Source organism: Poromitra crassiceps (genome assembly GCF_964638095.1).
Source record: "Poromitra crassiceps genome assembly, chromosome: 4".
In the NCBI taxonomy this organism is placed as follows: domain Eukaryota; kingdom Metazoa; phylum Chordata; class Actinopteri; order Beryciformes; family Melamphaidae; genus Poromitra; species Poromitra crassiceps.
The window spans coordinates 15,583,333-15,601,979 of record NC_139626.1 but is presented as its reverse complement, the minus strand read 5'-3'; the positions used below and the strand labels follow the sequence as shown (position 1 = coordinate 15,601,979).

Here is an 18,647-nt window from a genome sequence, read left to right as displayed (position 1 = left end):
GCTGATGAGCCAAAAGAAACTGTGGGGCCTACAAAAACATATGATCCCATAGAAAGAGGGAAAATCAACCAACAATGACAGACTGTATTAAAAGGCAAACAGAGGAGACTGTCAGTACAGTCGTATGGTACAGTCCCATTCAGAGCCACTTACAGGAAGTGCAGTCAAATTTATAACCCGTCAATTCCTACAGTAGGTCACCAGCATCCAGGCAGCCAATAGTAAGTCATGTAAGGATGACAGTCATCATGGTGCAGTGACACCAGATGCAACCAAATATATGGTCATAATGAAAGATGGAGACATGAGAGCCAGGAGGAGAGGATTACAAAAAAAAACAAATGGCTGACATGTTATGCTGTCACTGTGCATAAACTGTATGACGCTACAGCTGTCACTCATACATCACATGTCTATGGCTTTTGCTTCTAGAGATGGGACGATATGCTTATCTAACGGGACAATATGATACACAATATGGAGTTAATGGCTCGATACCATGATACAATGTAGTAATAGAAAGTGCAGTGACAACAAAGGATCTGATCATTTCTGAGCCATATATCTAGCAAAGGCGCTGGTTTGCTAGAAGGTAAATAACACATTCAAAAATGTCATTTGTCAATACAAATTGTTACATGTTCATATTGCGATATCTTGAATTTCGATATATCATCCCATCCCTATTTGCTTCCGTCACTAAGTAAAGTGCGACGTGCAGCACTGGTGACCCAGAGGTTTTGAACCTCTGCAACACAATTGATGATAAAAACACAAATGTGTGATTAGAAAGCAATGTTCTTAGAAGGAGACACTTCACAGTTTGGGGCAATGTGTGAGCTTAGGGTGGCAAGAAGCACCTGAAGCCAGGAAAGCTTTGGGAAACCATGTTCATTTTATAGTGTTTTCTTCCATTGGCACTTTGAGTCAAACCATGCCGCCATGTTGATTTGCGTTTTCATTGCCTGTTCACATTGCCAAGTCGCTCCCGAGATGAACCATCTCCGGAGTGGGGCCAAAGCGCCCCCCGACCCGCCTCCAGGTGGGTTGCGGTGATGTCCCCCGACCCGCCTCCAGGTGGGTTGCGGTGATGTCTCGCAACTCCCCTTCTTCCCCTCAAACAAGCGTGTGTGTGTGGTGAGACTCAACTCGTGTCTGTGCTGGAGACCAGAGGCTTCTTATTGTGAAGAACTTATCGGAAATTAAATGTTTATCCACCGTTTTATAGCCCTGACTTTTTGACCACTAGTCACAGGCATGATATATTGCAATAGGTCACGACTGGCTGTGGTATATGGTCATTATACCACACCTAAGGGTCGTTCTTCGGCGGGGGGGAAAAACACCCATAGGTGTGGTATAATGAGCATATATCACGTCCTGAAGTGAGCTATTGCTTTTATAAAAGAGTTACTAAATATGATCATATGAAAGGAATAAACAACTCCAATCTAAATGTCTGTTATTCAGAAATCATACTCTTCTGTGTAATAAAATAGTCACTCCTGGCTCCCTGCACAACCGACGCAGTTGCTGAACGTAACGTCAGCTAGACAGGCTTGGTGACAAACAGCTAACGTTAGCTAGTGCTTGTGCTAAGGTTAGGTTGACGTTAGGGTGGCTTTTTTTCTGGAGATAACGTGTCCGGTAGGCACTGCTCAATCCACTCGTCCAGAGATAAGCCACCCCGGAGGTCGAAGTTAACCTTAAATGTTTCCATTTCGTTAGGCAGCTAGCGTTGTTATCGCAACGTTGTTATCGCCGTTAGCTAGCTTGCGGCTAGCTAGCTCGGCTGTCATATACTGATGACGTCACTAGCAGGAGACGACAGTAAACACTACCGCAAGGCACTCTGGGTATTATGGTGACACGGGTTGGCTTAGGAGCTTGCGAGGCTAGCAGGCTAGCTAGCTACCATGTGATTTCTCCGAGGCGGAGTGTTTCGGGGATGCGGCTCTAGCTGTGGTGTATGCTAAATATACCATGGCTGTGAACCAATCAGATTGCTTGATTTGAGAGAGCCGTTTTATAAGTGTATGTACAGTTTGTATCAGTTAAAGACACCTTCAAACGGGTATCGCTGTAGTAATGGAGATACAAATCCAAGCGGCGCTGGACTGATGCGCCAAGTCAAACAAAGCCAAGTCAGCACCTGTGTGTGGAAACAAGGCCTCTTAGATCATTAGTATTCCCTCCAAGCCTTCTTGTTGTCGTCAGCTTTCACATCACTGTGCAGCAGTGTGCCGAGGCAATGTTCCAGCCTCTCTCCATCCATACCGACGTGTGAAAGATCTGCTGCAGTCAGAAGCTACTGTGTCAGTCACATCAAACTACTGTGTCAGTCACATCAAACTACTGTGTCAGTCACATCAAACTACTGTGTCAGTCACATCAAACTACTGTGTCAGTCACATCAAACTACTGTGTCAGTCACATCAAACTACTGTGTCAGTCACATCAAACTACTGGGATTTGTTAGCTGGTTGCGTCAGGGGGACTTGTGTTTGGGGGATTCGTTAGCTGGTTGCATCACAGGGGGACTTGTGTTTGGGGGATTTGTTAGCTGGTTGCATCACAGGGGGACTTGTGTTTGGGGGATTTGTTAGCTGGTTGCATCACAGGGGGACTTGTGTTTGGGGGATTCGTTAGCTGGTTGCGTCACAGGGGGACTTGTGTTTGGGGGATTTGTTAGCTGGTTGCATCACAGGGGGACTTGTGTTTGGGGGATTCGTTAGCTGGTTGCGTCACAGGGGGACTTATGTTTGGGGGATTTGTTAGCTGGCTGCGTCACAGGGGGACTTGTGTTTGGGGGATTCGTTAGCTGGTTGCGTCAGGGGGACTTGTGTTTGGGGGATTGGTTAGCTGGTTGCGTCACAGGGGGACTTATGTTTGGGGGATTGGTTAGCTGGTTGCGTCACAGGGGGACTTGTGTTTGGGGGATTCGTTAGCTGGTTGCGTCACAGGGGGACTTGTGTTTGGGGGATTGGTTAGCTGGTTGCGCCACAGGGGGACTTGTGTTTGGGGGATTCGTTAGCTGGTTGCATCACAGGGGGACTTGTGTTTGGGGGATTCGTTAGCTGGTTGCGTCACAGGGGGACTTGTGTTTGGGGGATTGGTTAGCTGGTTGCGTCACAGGGGGACTTATGTTTGGGGGATTTGTTAGCAGGTTGCGTCACAGGGGGACTTATGTTTGGGGGATTGGTTAGCTGGCTGCGTCACATTGTGATCGCATTGAGACTGCTTGTTTGTCTGCCTTCCCTCACCCAATGTGTGCATGAAGCGGCTTGGCATCGTGTGATTGGCGTGCGCAGGCGTAGCCTCGCCAGGCGCGGGGGTCTTTGGGGACGGTGAAAGCACTCAGACATTGCAGACGAGTGCAGAGCGATTAGCCCAGTTGGCCACAGCGACCGTGGCTCTTCCCCTCTGCCCCCCTCCCTCTGCAGTGCAGCCTCTCTCTTTGGCCCCATTCAGACTGGCAGGCCAAATCTGATTTTTGACCTTTTTTTGGCCTATCCAGATTGTATCCAGATTGGTTTTATGAGTCTGAACAGCAACAAATCTGATTTGTGTCACTTGTCCCAAACCACATATGAAGGTAGTTTCAAATTTGATTCCAATCTGCTTTCGACTGATGTGTCTTTAGTGCGGACACGCTGATCACCCAAATCACATTTGATTCCGATTATGTTTGTTTACACTTCCTGTTACAGTAGTCTTGGCAGACTGTCTCTTCTACATAAGGTGAATACTGTATGTAGGAACGTCTCTCTCTCTCTCTCTCTCTTTAACCCTATCTCTCAGTCTCTCACTGCAACGGCCTCTGAGGGTGGATTAGTGATTACAGAGGCTGTCCTCTAAATGAAAGGTTGCAGGTTCGATCCCCGCAAAAGTCACATTTCCTCAAGGGAAGTGTCCTTCACTGAGCAAGCAAACCCCTACCTGCTCTGCTCACACATTATGGGTCACACTGCTTCAGATAAACGGCTGAGTGTAACCGTCTGTGCTGTCTCTCCCTCTCTGTTCCTCTCTCTGACTTTGAAGGCTGTGCTGTCTCTATCTCCCTCTCTGTTCCTCTCTCTCTCTCTGACTGTGAATGCTGTGCTGTCTCTCTCTCCCTCTCTGTTCCTCTCTCTCTGACTGTGAAGGCTGTGCTGTCTCTCTCTCCCTCTCTGTTCCTCTCTCTGACTGTGAAGGCTGTGCTGTCTCTCTCTCCCTCTCTGTTCCTCTCTCTCTGACTGTGAAGGCTGTGCTGTCTCTCTCTCCCTCTCTGTTCCTCTCTCTCTGACTGTGAAGGCTGTGCTGTCTCTCTCTCCCTCTCTGTTCCTCTCTCTGACTGTGAAGGCTGTGCTGTCTCTCTCTCCCTCTCTGTTCCTCTCTCTGACTGTGAAGGCTGTGCTGTCTCTCTCTCTCTCTCTCTCTCTCTGACTGTGAAGGCTGTGCTGTCTCTCTCTCTCTCTGACTGTAAAGGCTGTGCTGTCTCTCTCTCCCTCCCTGTTCCTCTCTGTGACTGTGAAGGCTGTGCTGTCTCTCCCTCTCTGTTCCTCTCTCTCTCTCTGACTGTGAAGGCTGTGCTGTCTCTCTCTCTCTCTGACTGTGAAGGCTGTGCTGTCTCTCTCTCCCTCTCTGTTCCTCTCTCTGACTGTGAAGGCTGTGTTGTCTCTCTCCCTCCCTGTTCCTCTCTGTGACTGTGAAGGCTGTGGTGTCTCTCCCTCTCCCTCTCTGTTCCTCTCTCTCTCTGACTGTGAAGGCTGTGCTGTCTCTCTCTCCCTCTCTGTTCCTCTCTGTAGGCTCTTTCATACACAGATCGCGGAAAAATAGCCGTTTAGGAGTCCCGTAAAGCCAGCCGCCTCACCACAGAAATTGCTTTCACACAGAGCCAAGCAGCACGGCCACATTACCGTGCTGCTCTGTACTTTCAGGTGAAATCCCCCGCTCCCGTATTGAAAGGCGAGCAGAGGGATTTCCAGCTCCTCCTAGCCCAAATTAATATTTTCATAGGTTAGTGTAGCCTAGGCTACTGTATGATGAACGAATTCAATTCAACAACAGACTTTCCTCCTTCTCCTAGTCCGCTGAGGAGATCTGTATCGGCATTTTCATTGGCTGTTTGCCGATATCATAACTTAATAAAAAAATGCGCTAATTTGCGGCTGCTGCACCTGGAAGAATCCCCTCCTACAGTAGTTCTGTGTCTGGAGCAATGTCCCGCCCACAGCGCTATCTGATTGGTTACACATCAAGCAATAGCCTATCAGAGAGCTCAGAGATGAAATCTTGACACCTCACCTCAGTGCTTTCTGTTCAGCCGCAGCCTGCACTAGACAGGGGGACAGTGCGAGGCTGCCTGAAGCGAGAGCAGCGGACTAGTTGGCTGTTGTAACTGTAACACTCACACTGTGTTAAGGTAAAGCAGCAGATATTGTCATGCCAAAGTTGTAATAAAGTTAATATACATAATAATTACCTACGCTGACATTGCAAAAACACCACGATCTTATGAGCGATTCGTATGAAGCGCTGCCTCGCACAGTGTGGTGTGTGGAGATAGGTCTGTCTATCAGTCTACTTTTTTTACTTTCACTCGTCACTTTCTTGATACATGAGGTGATTTCCCCTGTAATTTTTTGTGACTGTGAAGGCTGTGCTGTCTCTCTCTCCCTCTCTGTTCCTCTCTGTGACTGTGAAGGCTGTGCTGTCTCTCTCTCCCTCTCTGTTCCTCTCTGTGACTGTGAAGGCTGTGCTGTCTCTCTCTCCCTCTCTGTTCCTCTCTCTCTGTGACTGTGAAGGCTGTGCTGTCTCTCTCTCCCTCTCTGTTCCTCTCTCTCTGACTTTGAAGGCTGTGCTGTCTCTCTCTCCCTCTCTGTTCCTCTCTCTCTGACTGTGAAGGCTGTGCTGTCTCTCTCCCTCTCTGTTCCTCTCTCTCTGACTGTGAAGGCTGTGCTGTCTCTCTCTCCCTCTCTGTTCCTCTCTCTCTGACTGTGAAGGCTGTGCTGTCTCTCTCTCCCTCTCTGTTCCTCTCTGTGACTGTGAAGGCTGTGCTGTCTCCCTCTCTGTTCCTCTCTCTCTGTGACTGTGAAGGCTGTGCTGTCTCTCTCTCCCTCTCTGTTCCTCTCTGTGACTGTGAAGGCTGTGCTGTCTCTCTGACTGTGAAGGCTGTGCTGTCTCTCTCTCTCTCTGACTGTGAAGGCTGTGCTGTCTCTCTCTCCCTCTCTGTTCCTCTCTGTGACTGAAGGCTGTGCTGTCTCTCTCTCCCTCTCTGTTCCTCTCTGTGACTGTGAAGGCTGTGCTGTCTCTCTCTCTCTGACTGTGAAGGCTGTGCTGTCTCTCTCTCCCTCTCTGTTCCTCTCTGTGACTGTGAAGGCTGTGCTGTCTCTCTCTCCCTCTCTGTTCCTCTCTCTCTGACTGTGAAGGCTGTGCTGTCTCTCTCTCCCTCTCTGTTCCTCTCTCTGACTGTGAAGGCTGTGCTGTCTCTCTCTCCCTCTCTGTTCCTCTCTCTGACTGTGAAGGCTGGGCGGAGGCCAGTTTTGGCTGTGGCCTAATATCCTAATAAAACTGTCCTGGCTTTCTACCCTTGCCCTAAATTAAGAGTTAGACACTGGCTATAAAAGAGCAAGACTTTGTTGTTGTTAATCCTTGTGATTTTAACACCGTATTGGTGTTAAAATCAGGCTGGGTTTGGATAGTTTAAAGACAAGAATGTAGCCTTATCACTGTCAGTATCAGATGTGTGACTTTTATATTTTAACACCAATACTAAGCTTAAACAATGGCCACAGTTCCAGTGCTAGCTATTAGTTAATTGGCCCCCATACTCGTTTAGGTTTTGATTTCCGTCCTAGCCTGTGATTTGGTGATGGTATGTTGAGCATTGAGTTTTGATCTGTATCATCACATGGTTCATCATTGCACTAGCCTTGATATTTTTTATATTTTAACATGAGAGCTTTTCACAGTTGACCACATTTAGCACTGTCACAGTCAGTGAGAAGACAAAACAAGCCTTGGGAATTACCGCCGGTCAAACGCTGTTTAATTTGTCTACTCTACCGGACACTTGAGCAGCTAATCAGGTATCATTCTGGTCATATTCTATACTCAATTCTATAATAATAAAGTATTATTAGGTTGGTAAAAATCTAAATGTGATAGAGACTTTTGAATTCAGTGTTTTACCAGCTAACCTTACTGGAGTTGTTTCTCTCAGAGACTAGGAATGAGGGAGAGAGAGATAGAGGGAGAGAGAGGGAGTGTGGCAGAGAAAAAGTAAAGAAAATAGTCACTTAGAAAAACAGATAGAGAAATACTTCAGTGCTCTGTCTGTGGGAGCTCGTGAAAGAAGAGGAGAGAGGAGATCAGAGGGAAAGTGTAAGATTCTCTGTCCCAGAATAAACCAAGTGCCATGGCATCTTATCCTGCACTCTGCCTTGGCATGGTGTGTGTGTGTGTGTGTGTGTGTGTGTGTGTGTGTGTGTGTGTGTGTGTGTGTGTGTGTGTGTGTGTATATATTCAGGCTACATGTGACGCGAGTCTCCTTAACGTCTACCAATTAATCTCTTTGCTTCTACAGTTTTTGCCTGTGTGTCGGCCCCCGGCTGGAACGTATGCAGGGATGCGCCCGCCCGCGTCTGTATTTAGGCTTCAATGTTTACGTCGACGAGTGCAAACTGACATGTTATTGCTTCCAGCAGGGAGCCTCTGGTGCTAGTCTAAACCACCAAGATGTTCAGGGTTAACTTTCAGTGTTAGTGTCCAGTCCTGATCGTTTGCCCTGAGAAAGAACAAGCAGTTAGGCAGGACAGCTAACTGTTAGCTAAGAAAGAAAGTGAACAAGCAGTTAGGCAGGACAGCTAACTGTTAGCTAAGAAAGAAAGAGAACAAGCAGTTAGGCAGGACAGCTAACTGTTAGCTAAGAAAGAAAGAGAACAAGCAGTTAGGCAGGACAGCTAACTGTTAGCTAAGAAAGAAAGAGAACAAGCAGTTAGGCAGGACAGCTAACTGTTAGCTAAGAAAGAAAGAGAACAAGCAGTTAGGCAGGACAGCTAACTGTTAGCTAAGAAAGAAAGAGAGCACAAGCAGTTAGGCAGGACAGCTAACTGTTAGCTAAGAAAGAAAGAGAACAAGCAGTTAGGCAGGACAGCTAACTGTTAGCTAAGAAAGAAAGAGAACAAGCAGTTAGGCAGGACAGCTAACTGTTAGCTAAGAAAGAAAGAGAACAAGCAGTTAGGCAGGACAGCTAACTGTTAGCTAAGAAAGAAAGAGAACAAGCAGTTAGGCAGGATAGCTAACTGTTAGCTAAGAAAGAAAGAAAGAGAGCACAAGCAGTTAGGCAGGACAGCTAACTGTTAGCTAAGAAAGAAAGAGAACAAGCAGTTAGGCAGGATAGCTAACTGTTAGCTAAGAAAGAAAGAGAGCACAAGCAGTTAGGCAGGACAGCTAACTGTTAGCTAAGAAAGAAAGAAAGAGAGCACAAGCAGTTAGGCAGGACAGCTAACTGTTAGCTAAGAAAGAAAGAAAGAGAGCACAAGCAGTTAGGCAGGACAGCTAACTGTTAGCTAGCTTGCAAGCGCCAATGATGTCATGTTGTTAGTGGGGAGCAACAGGTGCTGCTTGGCCTTAAAGTAGCAGAGTCGACCCCGGTCTTATCCCAGGAGAAATGCCATTTACACACACGCACGCGCGCACACACACACGCACGCACACACACACACACACACACACACACACACACACACACACACACACACACACACACACACACACACACACACACACACACACACACACACACACACACACACACACACACCTTCAGCAGGGACATACATAAACAAATAAAAAGACAAGAACAAAGCCCTCCTCAGAAAAACAGATTTGGTGTAGCAACGTTTGATTGAATCAAATTCCCTGAAAGCCAAGTGGAACCCCTTAAAAGTGAGTGACGTTCTCAGTTTTAAAATGGAAACAGAATATGTTGCCCAGAAGCACAGTGGAAGTGTAGTGCAGGAAGCACAGTGGAAGTGTAGTGCAGGAAGCACAGTGGAAGTGTAGTGCAGGCTCAGTTACACGTTGACCTATAAAAAAAAAAAGCATCATACCACAAGCATTGACACCTCCAGTGTGTATCTGACTTGGAGAGCTCAGTTTGTAGCTGGTCATGGTGGTTAGTTCTGTGTGGCCGCCTGGAGGCTCCACTCACTTCCCTAAACTCTGATTATGTTGCAATGAAACTGATACTGCAGCAACTTAGCATCGTTTCACAATGATAAGATACATCCCGCAGCTTCACATGTTATTCCACCTTGCATCTTATTCCAATAAATGGCTGCATGGAGCTTTGGTCTAATCAATTATTTAATTGCCACTTAACAAGTTGGTTTGTTAATGTATTATTGGTGAATTTCTAATTAACATTCAATTATTGTGTCAATTATTAATTAACATTTAATTAATTATAAGGCCAGATCCATTTTAAATCAAGCTATTATTAGAGTAAGCTATTTTAAAATTCAAGGGTGGATTTAATTCATTACATTTAGTCAGGTTACTGTACTTTAGTAGCATTTTTGTGTACTTGCACAGTACTTTTTTCGAGTAATTTTTAACATCAATCATTTTACATTTACTTAAGTAAATTTGTAAATGATTTAAGTGGTGTTCTTTAAAGGAGAATTCAGGTTTCTTTTACAACCTGGACGTTATTTCCAACTTTAATTATCATTTTTAACTCACCCTGATAAGTTTGATTTGATATTCATGCACTCAAATGATAATATGCTTTGAGCAGCGGCCTGGAAACGAGGAATATGGGACATGTGTAATGCGGGTGTATTTACGTCCTGTAAATAGCTTATTTTCTGACACGCAACGGCTCATATGCTTATTATATCAATCATAACAAGTACCCCTCACACTGCAGTGTGCAGAAGCTCAACATGGGCGTAGTCCGACAATGTCCGACAAACTAACATAATCATGCAATCGTCCAAATGGGTTCTGAAGCATTTGACTGAATATGAGCAGATGATATTGTGCGAAATACTGCTCTTGTCAGCAGTTGCATCATCAAGTCTGTCATCAGTCTGGAGGTGGTTTTCCCTCAGTCCCTCATTCAGCTTCATTTTAGAGCAAGATAAAATATGTCTGCTCTATTGTTGAAGCTTTGGCTAAAGCCCCTGAATTTTACAATCATCTTTTAAAATAAAGATGTGTTTAAAAAGCTATTGCGTGTTAACGTTTTCAGTGCTGTGCCTTTTCTCTGGGAAAACGAGAAGGGAGCTTGGAATGAGCTGAGCTGCTCATTTTTTGGGACTGTGAGCTATAGTTCAAAGTTCAAAATATGAGCTATGAAAGTGAACTAGTTAATTTGAATCTGCGTGAGCTGAACTTGGAGCTAGCTCTTGTGAAGTGTGAGCTTGCACAACACTGTGACCAGCACCTTGTGTCCTGCACTGTGTTCCTCTCTGGACCTGCCTCCTTGTTATGTAACAACACCTTCCTGTTTTGAAACAGAGTTATTTTTTAACTGTTTCCTCGTCTACTCTGAGCCCATCTTTTTGTTTCATTTTTCCCTGTCTCCTCTTCTGTCTGTTTCTCTCACCTCCATTTGCTGTGCCTGCTCTCTCACACACATTCTGTCATGTGTGTCTATGTTACCACACACACACACACACACACACACACACACACACACACACACACACACACACACGCACGCACACACACTTGGCACATACACACAGACGCCACTATTTTTTTTAGAAACAGGAAGTCTGTCGTAAGCTCACGCCCTCCTTGTGCCCTCAAACTCTGTAGCTTTTCAAAGAAGGAAGTGAGAGAATGAATTGAAAGGGCGAGAGAGCAGGTCCCCCATGTCGATCCAGATCCAACTCTGTGTTTATTGACATTCGGCTGGCGGATGGACTTTCTGATCCGGGGACAAGACACCAGGAGCTCCATCACTCCTGTTTTGTCCTTTACCGGCTGCCACTGACTCTCCTCCCCTCTCCTCTGCTCTCCTCCTCTTTCTCAATGCAGTGCTCCAGCTCAAACTCCAGCAGAGACGTACGCGAGAGGAACTTGTCAGCCAAGGGATCATGCCACGTAAGTCTCCGCTTCGCCCTCAGCACCCAGGAGATGCCATGCTCAGGAGCTGGGAATGTCTTCTGTGAGATGTAGAGTTGAGCCGGTTTGACATTTTTTACACCGTCCGGTTCGATATTATACCAAAAGTCACACTGAAACGGTATACCTAATTTTACCACTAAGTGTTGCAATTGACTTCACTCAGCAGCAGGGCAGCCGCTCCTAAAGCCCATGAATGAAAGTGACTCCAGTGGTATGGCAAATCCCCAGCTGCACATAGAAAGACGTTGTGGCTATTCACGTAACCAACGCCACGATGTTAGTGAAACAAGTTACGCTGCTTTCAAAAGTGTTGCGGAGGAAATAGCATTTTTCTGCGAGCTAATTGTGAGTAGCCAGTATCAGTTAGCTTGCTAGTTTCCTTTTGCTAGATTCCCTTAACAACCCCGCACCTGACTGCTGACCAGAGCCCAGCTGAGCGGCAGACATAATGACAAATGTGGGTTTGCATAAAATCAACCCGGTTTAAGCTCGTTAGTTAAATAAGTCCTTTCAGTGCAAATGCATTATAAAAACAAAAAATAACTAAGATTTGTTAAGAAAACGAAATTACACAAATTTATTATTATTATTATTATCATTATTACTACTACTACACCCGGTGCGCGCACTGAATAGGCCTATTATACTATATACTATAGACTATTATACTTACTTTTCTGTCACATCGTCATTATTAAGCCGGCTTATGACTGCATAGTATCTTAATTACTCAAAATATAAGGCGACTAAAAATGGCAACTGTATTTTTATTCGGGCAACCAAAAGCTCCTGCCAGGTTGCCACTCCGGCAACCACTTTTCAAAGTTAACGTGGAGCCCTGGCCATGCTCAGGAGCTGGGGATGTATTCTGTGAGATGCCATGCTCAGGAGCTGGGGATGTATTCTGTGCAACACCTTGGGGCAGAACAGCACAATGCACAGTTCATATCTTTACATCTGAACATATTTGTTTTGTCGTTACGTTTACATAACGAGGGTGAGACCTAGAGGGGCGTAAGTGACATTTTGACCAACTTTACAGGAAAGCCACACACACACACACACACACACACACACACACACACACACACACACACACACACACACACACACACACACACACACACACTGCCTTTACTGTACGCCCATTTGGCTCCAAATAGTTCAGTGTGTTCAGTGTTGGTTTTTGATGATGGTTTAGAATTCAAATGTGCCATTAAGGGCAGTAAAAAGGGTTCATAAGAGCATTCATTTGTTATACATCATAGAATTAATTTCCGCCCAAAATGTCACCTACACCAGTCTGGTTCTCACCGCTCAATGTGTGTCTGTGTGTGTGTATATATATATATACATATACATATACATATACATACATATAGCTGACAGATCTGTGGAGATGGATAAGACAGTGTGTTGCTGACTGTTCAAGGTCAAAGTATTATTAAGTGAGGTCAGTATTAGAAGTATTAACCCCTTCCCCATGCTATAACCAGTTTGACTATCTACAGTCTCGGTGTGTTGACTTGGTAAACGCTGTGAAGGTTAAGCCTCAGCTTTTGCATTGCGTTTTGTTTATATGTTTGTTTGTTTGTTTGTTTTTGCAGAATGTGCCGGCCCTTTTCTGCATGTTATCTAAAGAATCCTTGTGTGTGTCTTGTCTGTGTGTATGTGTGTCATGTGCTCTCTTTGCACCATATGTGTTATCAAACAGGGCAGCTTCCTCTTCTTCTGTATCCACTTCCTGTTTCATCTTAAGAGAAGAGTGCGGCGTGTTTTTTCTCTCTTTGAGTGTTGGGTTTTGGTTTAAGAAAGAAGTGCGTTGCGGCTATTTCAGTGTGGGTTAAGCTAAGGCCCGAAAAAGGAAGGTGTCCTTTTCTGAAGAAGAAGAAGGTCTCTGTACAGTAGGCCCATTAAACTGTAGAGCCATGGCACATGAAGCTGAACACCCATTAAACTGTAGAGCCATGGCACATGAAGCTGAACACCCATTAAACTGTAGAGCCATGGCACATGAAGCTGAACACTCATTAAACTGTAGAGCCATGGCACATGAAGCTGAACACCCATTAAACTGTAGAGCCATGGCACATGAAGCTGAACACCCATTAAACTGTAGAGCCATGGCACATGAAGCTGAACACCCATTACACTGTAGAGCCATGGCACATGAAGCTGAACACTCATTAAACTGTAGAGCCATGGCACATGAAGCTGAACACCCATTAAACTGTAGAGCCATGGCACATGAAGCTGAACACTCATTAAACTGTAGAGCCATGGCACATGAAGCTGAACGCTGTAAACAGTGCCCTGCCGCCCTAGTGAAAACAACAACGCTAACTAGTTAGCAAGCTAATGGCAGAAACCTACACGTTAGCTCGTTGCTACACGCTGAAAATGGCAAGTTGGATTGTTGGAAACTATTTTCCAAGGGCACTGCCGCTAAGCGCCGCCAGACTCCTCTCCCGGTAGGGAGGGGAGGCTGCCCAGCGAGATTAGCATAACAGTAACGTTAGGCATATTTACGACTGTTACATTCATTATCAACACAAGACAGTAACGTTATTACTAGTGGGGCTGGGTGGTCATTTCTATAAATGTAAATCTATTAGCCATGTATAGCGTCAAGCTAACGTTATAATATTAGGCAGTCTCACCACCGCAGCTAACTGCAGTCAGTCAAACAATGTTCCAAGACCATAAGAAACGGTATTAACGTTAGACATATTTGTGACTGTTGCATTACACACAAGACGGTAATGTTATTATCTAATCAGGTGGTAAATCCATTAGCAAGCAGCTAACGTTATCGGCCAAAACCACATTACAGCAGCTACAAGCAGCAAGGTCCCTCCATGAACCGAAAACACAGCCCCAACTCTAGTTTCCCCCCCCCCCCCCCCCCCCCCCCCCCCGATGTCGGTCACATCGCTGCTGTCTGGCCAGGCTTCACTAGATAAATATTAATTTATTTTTCTGTGTGGACTTTTACTAGAGTCTGTGTTGTTGTTTGTTTTTGCTGGCATTAGTTAGCGATGAACGGAACATTAGCCACTGCCTATTAGCCTTCTTCTTCGTTGGTATATTTCCGGCCGGAGCCAGGAGGACAAGAGCCAGGCCCGTGAATGCGCAGAACGTCACATCCGCCAAATTGGCCGGAAAAGTATGATCTGCGACCAGAGAGAGGGAGGTGTCAAACTTTTTTTTTATCACTTTTATTTAAAACAAGAAAAATCAAACAGTATGAATTTTGCCATTTTAAATTGCAATTGCAATATTAGATTCTGTCAAATAATTGTAATTCGATTTTGAAGACCAAAACCTTCAAATAAAGGCTTCAATTCAGGAAAGAGTGAACATTTTCAAACTGAAAATGCATTATTAGGAATTCTGTTTTTGACTTTAAGAAGTCCATCTTTCTGTTTGCATGACAGTCATATGACAACAACCCAAGACGAGGATCTATAAGCCATAGAAAGGCGATCACGTGGTGGTGCTCGTTCACTGCAGACAAAGCCGGCCTCACTCCTGCTGTTCAGTGTGGATCAGAATACAGTAGCTCCTCTGACCTTCTCAATCCTGCTGCCACTTCTGCTTTGAGTTTGTGTTTGTGTTCCTCTATAGCTGTATCTGTTCACATTGTCTGCATTCATCTCTCATATCTCTTTTTTCTCCCTCTCTCATCCCTCGCTCGGCGCAGCACTGAAGAGCCCGGCAGCCTTTCACGAACAGAGGAGGAGTCTGGAACGAGCCCGGGTGAGTTAAGTGTCTGAGTGCAGGGAGTGTCTTAGTCTGGAACGAGCCCGGGTGAGTTAAGTGTCTGAGTGCAGCGAGTGTCTGAGTCTGGAACGAGCCCGGGTGAGTTAAGTGTCTTTGAGTGCAGGGAGTGTCTGAGTCTGGAACAAGCCCGGGTGAGTTAAGTGTCTTTGAGTGCAGGGAGTGTCTGAGTCTGGAATGAGCCCGGGTGAGTTAAGTGTCTTTGAGTGCAGGGAGTGTCTGAGTCTGGAATGAGCCCGGGTGAGTTAAGTGTCTTTGAGTGCAGCGAGTGTCTGAGTCTGGAACGAGCCCGGGTGAGTTAAGTGTCTGAGTGCAGGGAGTGTCTGAGTCTGGAACGAGCCCGGGTGAGTTAAGTGTCTTTGAGTGCAGCGAGTGTCTATTTTCTTAATGGCTTTGCATTGTTGTGTAAAAAAAGATGCCCAGTCTACGCAGCATTAATCACCAAGTGAGGTTCTTCTCTCCCACAGAAAGTGACAAGCCAAAAGTTCAATGAAGCAAATATAATATAATATATAAATATCACACGAGAGGGAGTGATGTTGTACTGGATATGGTCACGGCTGTGATTCGGTCGTAGATAATCACAGCCGTGATGATATCCAGTAACAACAGCACGACCTCGAGTGTGATATTGTTTTTATACAACAGTTGGACAGCATAAACCAAGCTATTCATCAAGTAACAATAGCATTGTTTTAAGTGACTAGGCATCGAGCACACACGCCCTCGCCCGCCCTGCAGCTCGCATACGCAGCTCGGCTGCTGCGTGGCCTCGGCTGCCCTATTGGCGCGTGCGGGTGTGTGTGTGCCCCCTTATGACATCACTAATGACATCATCAGTAGGCTTGCCGCGGTATTAGGTGTTACCGGTGTTACACGGTAGTGGGGGATACACCAATTACATAACATCTCCACTGTTAACACCGTTTGTTTTTATGGAGGAAGAAATGAAAGGAAAACACCGCAGTTTCAGCGTGCGCCGGGGTGGCTCCACTGCTCTGGTTAGACTAGCAACTAACGTTAGTTAACGCGATGCATCTTATGGACACAAATTATGCCCTCCTCATACAAATGTAGGTAAGACCCTTTAGCTAAGCCTGTGTTTGCATGCTGTTGTCACTGCGGGCCATCTCTGGAAATGTGCCTTTTTTCCCACAGCGAAAAGTCGATACTAACTTAGCATCATTGCTAGCGGGAGGGAGGACTTACCAGCATCCAGTGATTGCCTGCTTACTGCTGCTTGCTGGTATTGTTAATCCCATGTCAGAAAAAGTCTCCAGATGTGTCGCTAATGTTAGTTTCTTTTGAGAAAGATTGTCTCCACGGGCGTCTGAAAAGTTGTCTCGAGTCAGATGCAGCCATGAGTTGTGAGATAGCGAGTGTTGTATGGCTGTGAGCATCCACGCTAACGTTAATACGTTACACAGCAGCAGCATCTTGTCTCTATGACCCTCCAGAATGGACGGTTAAAGCATAGACTCTTGCTTACTTTAAAACTTTTATTATCAACATACATATAACGTAACATTCGCTCTAGTCTAGCTGCGGCTGAGGATATCAGACTGGTGTCTCACTGTTATTGTTCCCGGGGACAACATGCATTAGTAGGAACTAACAACCCTTTTGTTTACTCTTTTTTTTTACGGTGTCACCGGTAAATACCGGTGTTGTCACGTGTTTATTACACCGTGGCATCCCTAATCATGAGTCTTATAACATCACTGATGACATCAGTGATGTCACAATGCCTCCTTGTGTGTGTGTGTGTGTGTGTGTGTGTGTGCGTGTGCGTGTGCGTGTGCGTGTGTGTGTGCGTGCGTGTGTGCGTGCGTGCATCTGTGCGATCAGTGGGACAGAAATTTAAACAGAACAGAGCCCACATTGCCAAATTTATATAGATTTGCGACAACAGATGATTTCTGTCTGTTATTTGTCTCCGCCAACAAAAACCGTTCCCTCAGGATTGCACTACCAAGTGTTGCCTGCCAAGCAACAACAGGTAAACTTGCTGCCTGCAGTTTCCCAACTGCAAGCTAGCTAAGCTAATGTTAGCTACTTTGAGGTTAGCACAGACGATTTCAGCTTACCGTTCATAATTAAGGTTAAATCCATATCGTTGTCCCTGGGTGCGAGCGCTGTTTGAACGCAGCCTAATCAAGGAAACGTTTAGAACAGCTGTGAAGTGGAGTGATATACACACAGTGAAGCGCCCGTATACTAAAATATCAGCACGGCTAGGATGTTTCTTGTCCAATCAAATTGCTTGCCTGGAACTAACTGTTGTATAAAGCTAAATACAAAATTGTCTCCAAAACAGCAGTGGAAGCTGGGCGTTAGATCTTTTTCGTTTCCTTTTTCCATTTTCGTAGCTCGTAGCTCGTAGCTTAGTGACAAACATGTTGCCAAACTAAAAACACGCAAACACAGATCTTGCAGATCAGAACTTGAATGCATTGGTTGAGGAAGTGTTTGGTGTCGCACTGAAATTTCTCAAATGTGATTTTTCTTTTGTTTCCTCTTCTACCTGTTGCCTCTCCTATTTCTCATTGTCCACATTGTCTCTCTCTCCCCTTTCTTATTCCTGTTCTTTCTTTATCTTTCCTGTTCTCTTCTTCCATCAACCCTCCCATCCATCCCTCCTCTCCCTCCCCAGACCGAAGATTATCTGAAGAGGAAGATCCGGAGTCGTCCGGAGCGTTCGGAGCTGGTCAGGATGCACATCCTGGAGGGTGAGACTGTTTACTTCATGCATGTCATGCTGCTGTCCTCCACACACAGAGACTGTGTTTACTTCATGCATGTCATGCTGCTGTCCTCCACACACACAGACTGTGTTTACTTCATGCATGTCATGCTGCTGTCCTCCACACACACAGACTGTGTTTACTTCATGCATGTCATGCTGCTGTCCTCCACACACAGAGACTGTGTTTACTTCATGCATGTCATGCTGCTGTCCTCCACACACAGAGACTGTGTTTACTTCATGCATGTCATGCTGCTGTCCTCCACACACAGAGACTGTGTTTACTTCATGCATGTCATGCTGCTGTCCTCCACACACACAGACTGTGTTTACTTCATGCATGTCATGCTGCTGTCCTCCACACACAGAGACTGTGTTTACTTCATGCATGTCATGCTGCTGTCCTCCACACACAGAGACTGTGTTTACTTCATGCATGTCATGCTGCTGTCCTCCACACACACAGACTGTGTTTACTTCATGCATGTCATGCTGCTGTCCTCCACACACACAGACTGTGTTTACTTCATGCATGTCATGCTGCTGTCCTCCACACACACAGACTGTGTTTACTTCATGCATGTCATGCTGCTGTCCTCCACACACAGAGACTGTGTTTACTTCATGCATGTCATGCTGCTGTCCTCCACACACAGAGACTGTGTTTACTTCATGCATGTCATGCTACTGTCCTCCACACACAGAGACTGTGTTTACTTCATGCATGTCATGCTGCTGTCCTCCACACACAGACTGTGTTTACTTCATGCATGTCATGCTACTGTCCTCCACACACAGAGACTGTGTTTACTTCATGCATGTCATGCTGCTGTCCTCCACACACAGAGACTGTGTTTACTTCATGCATGTCATGCTGCTGTCCTACACACACAGAGACTGTGTTTACTTCATGCATGTCATGCTACTGTCCTCCACACACAGAGACTGTGTTTACTTCATGCATGTCATGCTGCTGTCCTCCACACACAGAGACTGT

At 45.7% G+C, this 18,647-nt stretch overlaps 1 protein-coding gene across 8 annotated transcripts in view; it reads left to right on the top strand.

Annotated features, from left to right (window-relative positions):
- Positions 1-18,647, top strand: part of mrtfab (myocardin related transcription factor Ab) — a gene marked incomplete at its 5' end in the record, with an annotated part of 81,949 nt that overhangs the window by 37,568 nt on the left and 25,734 nt on the right. For all 8 annotated transcript variants that reach the window (XM_083636152.1, XM_083636153.1, XM_083636151.1 and 5 more), the window contains 3 exons: positions 11,035-11,100; positions 14,828-14,883; positions 17,558-17,633. In XM_083636152.1, coding sequence (XP_083492278.1) covers positions 11,035-11,100; positions 14,828-14,883; positions 17,558-17,633 — 198 coding nt within the window. The remainder of the gene's footprint in view (positions 1-11,034; positions 11,101-14,827; positions 14,884-17,557; positions 17,634-18,647) is intronic.